At 41.9% G+C, this 9,613-nt stretch overlaps 1 protein-coding gene across 4 annotated transcripts in view; it reads left to right on the top strand.

The window, feature by feature from the left end:
• The window catches only part of Fam73a (family with sequence similarity 73, member A), a gene marked incomplete at its 3' end in the record, with an annotated part of 84,704 nt that overhangs the window by 14,414 nt on the left and 60,677 nt on the right, over nucleotides 1-9,613 (top strand). Inside the window, 2 exon segments of one of the 4 annotated variants that reach the window (XM_005385214.2) lie at nucleotides 1,146-1,330; nucleotides 6,313-6,431. In XM_005385214.2, the coding sequence (XP_005385271.1) occupies nucleotides 6,333-6,431 (99 nt within the window). In that variant the 5' untranslated portion in view covers nucleotides 1,146-1,330; nucleotides 6,313-6,332. 4 annotated transcript variants of the gene reach the window in all.

The raw sequence follows: 9,613 nt of genomic DNA, 5'->3' as shown, positions 1-9,613 counted from the left end.
CTGAGGATGTAGCTCAATGATCGAGTATTTGCCTAGCATGCATGCAACTCTCAGTTGATCCCCAATATGGCAAAAGATAAAAAGGAAATGGCAGTAGCAATTTGTTTTGGTAACAATTTTATTGAGATATGACTTCATTGAGTCATAAAATTCACTGATTTTAAGTGCACACCTCAGTGGTTTTAAGTATATTCAGTTTCAAACAATCATCACAATCCAAGCTCAGAACCCATTCAGCACCCCCAAAAGAAGTACTGTTCCCTTTAGCAGTAGCTTGCATTTCCTTCCACTCTTCCAGCCCCAGGTGGCCACTAATCGACTCTCTGTGTATGGATTGGTTTTTTTATGGACATTTCCTATGAATGGAACCAGACAGTATGTGGTCTCTTGTGACTAAGTTCTTTATTTAGCAGAATGTTTTCAAGGTTTGCCCAGATAGCATGTTTTCGGTACATGATTCTCTTTATGGCCAACTGATGGACACTTTGGTTATTTTTACTCTTGGCTATTAAGAATAATGCTGGTGTGCATATTCGTGTACAAGTTTTTACGTTGATGTGGATTTTCACTTCTCTTCAATTCTACCTATGAGTGAGACTTCTGGGTCATAGGGTCACTTTATGTTTATTTTTAAATTTTTTTTTTGGTACTGTACCTAGGACTTTGTATATACGAGGCAAGTGCTATACGAGTGAGCTGTCAGGCTTTTTATTTATTTACTTATTTCTGAAATAAGGTCTTCTTTTTTCTTTTTTCATCTCCAAAAAAAGTTTATTAGCACTATTAAAAACATTTTCTTGGATAGTAACAGAAAGAGTTTCTAAACATGAAAGTACCAGTGGCTCTATCTTCTAACCAGTGTTTGGAACATAGTGGGTCACTTTTTTGCCAGTTTTCATTTTATTGAAAACGGTCCATGAATGGATTCCATGAAGCCATGACTATTGCTTTGCGAGTGAGTTCCTGCTGCAATTAAGTATAAAAAATATCTTCTGTCATAACTGAAGTGTGACCTGCACTGGACTGTGACTCTCAGTAAAGATTTGATAAAAATCCACAAACAGTTGGGTTTTCGTTTTTAAAAAACATTCCTTTTACACACTACAAAGAAATAATTAGTATTTTGGCTTTTTCAATTCCTACAGGATATTGAGAATGGTAGTCCCCAAAGGTCCTCCCACCGCATAACTGTGAACGCAGACCCTGTTTGGGACGGCGGTGCTGTGGGTGGACTCTGAAGACTTTGGTCTCCATGTGTTTATACCAGCTTGAGAACAAAGACAGCATCATGCAGCACGTAGTGGTCATTGTACAGGTCGCCTTCACACAGGTACGGCAGTCTGGTGAAAGCTTCGATGACAAAGCCAGCTTTTCGGAACACTTCAGGCAGGCTGTTCACTTTGACTTTTTTTTGTTTTTTGGTTTTTCTCCGGTACCGGGAACCGAACTCACGACTTTGCACATGCCAGGCAGGCGCTTTTGCCGCTGAGCTAAATCCCCAGCTCCGGCTGTTCACTTTGAAATAAGGTCTTCTAAATTGCACTTGCTGGCCTTGAACTTGCAGTCCTTCTGCATCTGCCTCCCCAGTAGCTGAGATTATGCGAAGTTATGTTTAACATTTTTGTGGACCTGAATCTCACTTTTTTTTTTTTTTTTTTGGAGACAGGGTCTCATTATGTAGTTCAGGCCAGCCTTGAACTCACTATGGTTGGCCTTGAACTTGCAGCGATCCTCCCGCCTCAGGCTCCTAAGTGCTAGGATGACAGGCGTGCACCACCACGCCTGGTGCGAATCTGAAGTATTTAGATGCCTGTATGAATAACTGTACTCTGAATAGGTGTTCTAAATTAGCATATGGTACAATCTTCTAAATTGTAGAAGATTGATGTTTGATTGGCTAAATTCTCACTTGCAAAGTTGTTCTGTAAAGACATTTATTTTGGCTGGATGAGGAGAGAAAAAAGATACAACTATGGCGGAAACAGCAGAGAGGAGATTGGGAAAATAAAAAAGGCCTTATAAATTGCAGGTTCTTCAAGTTTTAAGAGCTTCCCCCATTTCAAAATATTTTCATGTAGAACTCAGTCTGTGCATTTTTAGTTATTACTCACCTAGTAAGATCATGTTGATATTGCCATTCTGCTTACTTTCCATTACGGCTACATGGGAATTTTGACAACAGAATTGCTCAATCTTGTTCCTTCGATGGGAATAGTAACATTGGTTGCCATGTTGCTCTCCTTACAGAATTATTTTGACTTTTCGCCTAAGTATGCTTAGCCTCTGTGGTTCTGATGGAGTACTTTGGTTCAAGACTGCACATACAAGCAGGAGCGTGAGGGTTTTTTTTTCTTTCCTACCCCCATTAGTTTACTCGGTATTACACAGCGCCCAAGTGCAGTACCTGCCGGCCTACCTCCTCCTAATTGGCCACAGCCACTATTCTTCGGTTGCCTAATTCAGTGGGAAACAAAGACCAGCTAAAGAGGAGATGAATAATAAATGCACCATTTGTACAGGTGTGTACAAAACTCCGTTCTTTGGAGTGCTGAGGGTCTATAGTAGAATTTTATTTTATTTTATTTTTATTGTTGTTTTGTTTTTGTCCTGGAGATTGCTTCATGGCTGGCAGCCACACGCTTTATCACTGAGCTACATTACCAGCCCCAGAGTTCTTCATCTGAGATCCATGGTTGATTTCTGGGTATTTAAATTGTACGCGTGTGTCTGTGTGCTTTAATAATGTATGAATGCCTATGTGCATTTTTCTGGGGAAAGACTCCATAGTTTCCAGCAGATTCCTACGACGGCCGGAAGTTACCAACTCCGTTACTAGCTCCTGACAGGTTTGCAAAAGGATACAATTCCTCTAGTGCTTATATTCCTCCAGCGAAGCCTGAGCCTCTATACCCTACACAAAAATGGCGGGAGCTGCTTCATACGCGGCCCCTCTCGCAGAAAGGCTAAAGGGCCCCTCCACTTTTGCTTCACTGTCCCACACCTGACCCCGGAAGGACTCCGCCTCCCGCAGCCAGGCGCCGCCGCTGAGCGCCAGGCTGCGGCAGGGGAGGCAGGCGTGGGCAGGCTGCACCTTGCCTGGGGCGACAGGTACCGGGAAGAAGGGGTACTGTAGGGGTCGAGCGCAGGCCGCGGGGCGAGAGGGGCGGTGAGCAAGCTGCAGCATGCGTTCTCGCCGGCGGGACTTGGGGTGCTCGCCGCCCGGGGAGAGCGGGAGGCCCGGCGGTGGAGCGAGGCAGGGCGGGGAGCGCCGAGAGGGGTGGGCGCGGCGCGGCTGGGAGCCTGAGGGAGGGACGGCGGCCGGGCAGGGCCTTTTCAAGTCGCTCTGGTGAAGGAGCCCGGTGGGCGCGGCGCCGCGGAGGGGTGGGCGGCGGCGAGGCCGGGTGTGGAGCACGCTGCCTGGCAGGGGCCGTTAGAATTGCAGCGGCGGGGAGCAATTTTGTGGGCAGTGGTTACACCTACGGTATTTTCCAGAGGGAGGGCTCCAAGAGCTTTATTATTGGGGTATTTTTAACTGAGAACTTTTTTTTTTTTTTTTTTTTTTTTTTTGTCTTTTTGAGACAGGGTCTCGCTATGCGGTCAGGCTGGCCTTGAGCTCACTTTGTAGCCCAGGCTGGTCTCGGACTCGCAACGATCCTCCTGCCTCATCCTCCCGAGTGCAGGGATTGCAGGCGTGCGCCACTACGCCCGGTTTAACTAAGAATTTTTTGCTACCTTTGAAATGTCTTGTCAGGGTTCAGTTGTGCAGGTTTATGTGTCGCGCCAGATTTTCTTGATACTTCAGACTTGTTTTGTTGGGTTAGAAAGTCAAAATGGTAAAATGGAATTTTAAAGGTGTTAAAAATACAAACTGTGTTTATGATACTTTTTAACTCCCCAGTGGTTAGGATAGAAAGAATCGGGGAACATTGCACCGTGCAATATTTTTGGTGATATTGTTTTAGACTCTTTTACAAATCTGTCATCTTCAGTACAGCGGAAAAATGTTTTAGAAAAATTTTTTATTAGTACATATTTGCAGTGCACAGTGGTTACCCTTGTCCCGGGGAGTTGGCACATGTACCTAACACAGCTTAAAAAGACAGTTGTTTTTACGTCCCTTTTTCTCTCTCCCCTTTCCCGTTTAAAATCTTTATAAGAACTATTGACAAAATAGAAGCCTGCGTTTTATTTTCTTTCTCCTTTGCTTAAAATCTTGTAATGCTTTATTGTGGAGAAAATTTGAGTGACCTACTGAGTCTTTTTTCTCTCTCTCTTTCCTTTTTTGTTCTGCTGTAACTTACATTACCAAAGTCATTTAATTAGTAAAGTTTTTTTCTCAAAGTCAGAAGTCAGTTTTTAGGGGAGAACAAATGTGCTGTACTTTACTGTAGTGTTTTAAAAATGTATTAGGCAGTTATTTTACAAAATAGCGAATGCGATAGAAACATAAGGAGAGCAGTAGTTCCTTAGCCAGCCTCCCAGTACCCCTAGACTTATTTCTCCGTGGGAATATTTTTCACTGGTTCAGTGGTTCCTTTGAGGTTTTTCCTGTCATCTCAAGGCAGTGTTCTGTTGTGTCTATCCCCATTTGTCGGTTGGAACAAGTATACTTCCTGAGTTAAAAGCTGTAGGGAGCAGATGGGTGTGGCGTGAGGTTCGCACAGCAGTGTCACTGTGAGGGTTTGCTAGGGGTCAGCAGTAGTGACTCCAACCCTGAGAGCTGTTTCTGTGTGTCATTTGAAAGGTAACCGCAACTTAGTGGTTTTGACCCTTTTTTGAATAAAGGCAAGTATTCACAGAAAGGGATGGCCTATTGCCATGTAGGTTAAAAAACAAAGTACAGAGATACATGCAAGAAGAAAGAACAAACGACCTAAGGACCCTATAATGGAGGAGGAAAATTTTATGGGGATGGTTGGTAATTTTTATTTTCTTTTTGAAATTATATAGCACTATCTGAATTTGGTTGGTAAAAATGTTCTAGCTTCCTCGGTCATTCACTGGAGAGAGTTCTTGATTCTTTTCTTTCTTTTTTTTTTTTTAAAGACAGGCTCTTGATCTGTAGTTCAGGCTGGACTTTAACTCACTATATAGTCCAGGCTGGCCTTGAACTGGCAGTGATCCTCCTACCTCAGCCACCTGAGTGCTGGGATTACATGCATGTGCCACCATGTCTGGCATTGATGCTGTTCTTGATTGAATGAAATTTTCATTCCTCAGGACCTTTTGCATGTATGCTCACCCGGCAACCTTTTGACTTACTAATTCGGTTTCCCACAATCTAGTTTTAATTTTTTTTTTTTTTTTTTTTTGAGAACAGCTATGTAGCCCAGGCTGGCCTCAAACTCATGACAATCCTCCTGCCTTAGCTTCCTGATTGTTGGAATTAAAGGCATGCACCACTATGCCAGGCAGGAACCATCATGTTTTGTGAAGCAACTACTACTTTAAGGACCTTTCAGAGTGACAACTGCTTCTTCTTTAAGTACATGATCTTTTATGGCAGGGCGCAGTAGCATATACCTATAGTCTTGAGCCCAGGAGTTAGTGCCCCTCCTGGATAATATAGGGAGGCCCTCTGTCTTTAAAAAAAAATTTCTTTTTTTCTTTTCTTCAGTTTCAAGAGAAATAGCATGCACTAAACACTATCAAAATCACATGGCGTGTATGCGGTATTTCTTTGAAAACCTTTAAAATGGACTAGCAGGAGAATCTGAAGCTTAGCCACTGAACTCTGAGTTTCCTTTCTAGCCCCAGAAGTCTGTTCCAGATTGCATTCAGCAACTCCCCACCTCCCCTGTTAATATAACATGCAGGAAATCATGGGAAGACTTTAAATTACTACCTATCTAAAAGCTAATAAATATATTTAACGAGAAAAGAGAAAATCTAGAACCTGCAATTTCCTAAAGAATATTTCCTGAAGCCGGGCATGGTGGTGCACACCTGTAATCCCAGCACTGAGGCAAGAGGATCGTGGTGAGTTCGAGACCAGCCTGGGCTACAAAGTGAGCTCCATAGTGAGACCCTGTCTCAAGAAGACAAAAAAAAAAAGGAATATTTTCTGCCTGAACTCAGAGTTTTCATTTAGTTCATTTTCCTCAGTCTTGGGCTATTTGGCTAAGGGCAAGTATAAATCTAGTTCATTTTCTCATTTACTGCTTTGATGATTAATAAATATAATTTCAGCTCAAGTATAATGTCATGAATAACTACACAAAAACTGATAGTTCAAGTTTTACTTTGTATCTTTTACTGGTAAGAAAATAACCAGAAATCTTAGTGGCTGATGAGTTGTTATGTTTCCTTTAGTGAAGATTGGAAGAAGAGTCATGTCAGAAGAAGCAGTGAGCGAATCACAGTTTTCCTTGAAGGCAGCGGCACTCAAAGTGTTTGATCTTCCTCTGTCTTGGTACTATTCTCTCTCTCAGGTAAGCAAAGAAAGCAGGTATGAAGCTGAATAATAAGTTGACTGAGCGTGTTTACTTGGCAGGAGTTCAGTTTCAGCTGAGGGACTGATCACTGGGTTGGTTGGTGCTGGGAATTAGATCTAGGGCCTGGTAGGTGCTAAGCAGCTGTGCTCCCACTAAGCTCCGCCACCCTAACCCAAGTTTGCAGTCTTTTATCCACCCTGTTCAGTATGGGACAAAGTGTTTACTAAAATAGTTTAAAACCTACTTGGTTTTTACTGTTTATTATTTCCTGGGTGTAAACTAAAAAGTCATATTTACAATTTGTAAAGGGGTTGTACTAAAATTTGTTTTCTTATTCTCAGTAAACTGACACAATCCATTACAATTACTTCTTTTTTTGTTTGTTTATTTGTTTTTGGTTTTTTTTTTCCAGTACCAGGAATTGAACTCATGACCTTGTGCTTGCCAGGCAGGCGCTGTGCAGCTGAGCTAAATCCCCAGCCCCTACAATTACTTTATTTTGCAAAATTCCTACAGTCATTTGTCAACAGTTCCCCAGACCTGTTCTCCCCAGCTCCTGGCAACTTCCATTTATTCTTGTTTGTTTGTTTGTTTGTTTTTTTCTGGTACCGGGGATTGAACTTAAAACCTTGTACTTGCTGGGCAGGCGCTGTGCTGCTGAGCTAAATCCCCGGCCCCTTTCCACTTATTCTTTCGCTGTGAACCCGACTAGATAGCTTACTGGTGGGATCATGTAGAATTATCTCTGTGACTCTCTTATTTTACTTAGCATCCTGAAGGTTCATCCGCATTGTAGCGTGTGTCAGAATTTCTTTAGGGGTGGGTGGAATTAGCAATCGCTTGTCTGAATAGACCACGTTTTCCTTGTGCACTTAGGCGTTGATGGACCCTTGTGCTGTTTCCACATTTTCGCTGTGATGAATAATGCTCTGATGAGCATGGATGTATGAATTTTAAGACCTGCCTTCAGTTCCTGTGGTTTTTACTGCTGAAGGAGCTGGCATGCTGTTTTCCCCAGTAGCCGTATTGTTCTGGATTTCTACCAGCAGTGCAGTTTTTCTACGTCTTACCAGTGCTCGAGGTTTTCTATTTTATTGATAACAGCCATCCTGATGGGCTGGAGCGGTACCTCATTGTGGTTTTCATTTACATTTCTGTGATGCTTAGTGAGGTTGAGCATATTTTCATGTTCAGTTGGCTATTTGGTTATCTTGTTTGAAGAAGTGTCTGTGTTCTTTATCTAATTTTAACTGGGTTTTATTTTTGTTGAGCTTTAGAAATTCCTGTATATTATGAGTATTGATTGCTGTCAGATACATGATTTCCACCGGATGTGACAGCACACCTCTGAAATCCTAGCATTTAGGAGGCTGAGGCACGAGGATCACTGTGAGTTCAGGACCAGCCTTCATGGTGTGTTCAGGGCCAATCTGAACTATATAGGGAGACTCTGTCTCAAAAAAAAGAAAAAAAGATACAAGATTTCTGTAGCTGGGCATGGTGGCACACACTGGTAATCCCAACACTCGGGAGGCTGAGGCAGAAGGATCCATGAGAGTTGGAGGCCAGCCTGGGCTACAAAGTGAGCTCAAGGCCAACCTGAACTGCATAGTGAGACCCTGTCTCAAAAAAAGAAAAAAAAAAAGGAAGATTGCTGAATATTTCCTCCCATTTTGTGGGTTCCCTTTTTGTGGGTTGTTCATAGTGTCATTTGATGTATAAAAATTTTTAAAATTTCAAGTCCAATTTGTCTGCTCTTTTGTTGTCTGTGACGTTGGTGTCATGTCTAAGAAATCATCGCCAAATCCAGTGTTGTGAAGTTTACAGTCTTTTATTCAGGTCCTTTAGTTAGTTTTTGCCACCTTTCCTGTTTTTTATTTAAATATCCAGTTGAAGGCCCCTTTTCCTACTGAATGATTTTGCACCTTGTCCAAGTCCTTTGACTGTGTATATGAAGATTTTTTTCTGGGCTCCCTGTTGTATTCTGTTGGTGTATATGTCTGTCAGCATGGCTAGTTTCTTTGTTGTCTTTGTCATGAAACTGTGTTGAATTTTGTCACCTTTTTTTTCTTTCCTTTTTTTAGTTTATTGGTACAGTGTAGGCATATACAATGATCACATTCATCATAGGGAATTTGTACCTGGACATGATATAACTTGATTTGTCTTTTTTTTTCTCGCTCCCATTGCCATCCTTTCCCTTCAACCTCTCTTCCTCTCCTTATTTATAAGGCTTTGTTTCCATTTTATCCTTTTCTCATTTTGGTGTGTGTGGTACTAGAGATTTATTAATTCTCCACATTCCTCAGCACAGCTCCCTCTGTTTTTTAAATTTCGAGACAGGATCTTGTTAAGCTAAGTCAGGAACTTGCCTATGCTGGGCTTGAAGTTGTGATTGTCTTGTCTCAACCTGTCAGCGTACTGGAATTACACGTTTGTGCCACCATGCGTGGTTGTTAAACGCTTGTTTTTTTCCAGTGGAAATGACCATGTGGTTTTATTTTCTTCATTCTGTTACTGTGATGTAATACATTGATCAGTTTTGTGTTGAACCATCCCTGGATTCCAGGAATAAATTTCACTTAGTCATAGTGTATAATCCTTTTAATATGCTGATGAATTTTGGTTTGCTAGCATTTTGCGTCAGTATTCATAAGGGATATTGGCCTGCAGTTTTCTTGTTGTTTTTGTTTTTGATAGTGCTGAGGATTGAACTGAGGGACACCACCGAGCTATCTACCTAGCCTTTTCTTACTTTTTTTTTATTTTAAGGTAGTCTTTTTAAGTACCTATGCTGTCCTTGAATTTGAGAGTCTCCTTCCTCAGCTTTCTGAGGAGCTGGGATTGTAGGTGTGTCCCACTGTGCTTGGTATTTGTCATAATTACTATAGCTTGGCCATTGTTGGCTTTGCAAAAAGTGTTAGGAAGTGTTCAAGTGTGACAAGGAGTAGTTTTTTTTTCTTTTCAAGACAGGGTCTCACTATGTAGTTCTGGCTGGTCTTAAATTCACTGTACAGCCCAGGCTGGCCTCGAACTCAGCAGTCCTCCTGCTTCAACTTCCCAAGTGCTGGGATTACTCTTTTTTTCTTTTTCTTGTTCTCCCTCCCCCATTTTTTTTTTTTTTTTTTTTTTTTTTTTTTTCTTTTTGAGACAGGGTCTCACCATGCAGTTTAGGCTGG

The sequence above is a fragment of the Chinchilla lanigera genome, unplaced genomic scaffold (genome assembly GCF_000276665.1).
Source record: "Chinchilla lanigera isolate Chin_1 unplaced genomic scaffold, ChiLan1.0 scaffold00022, whole genome shotgun sequence".
Classification (NCBI taxonomy): domain Eukaryota; kingdom Metazoa; phylum Chordata; class Mammalia; order Rodentia; family Chinchillidae; genus Chinchilla; species Chinchilla lanigera.
Note: the sequence above shows the minus strand (reverse complement) of the source record. Positions and strands in the feature narration are given on the sequence as shown.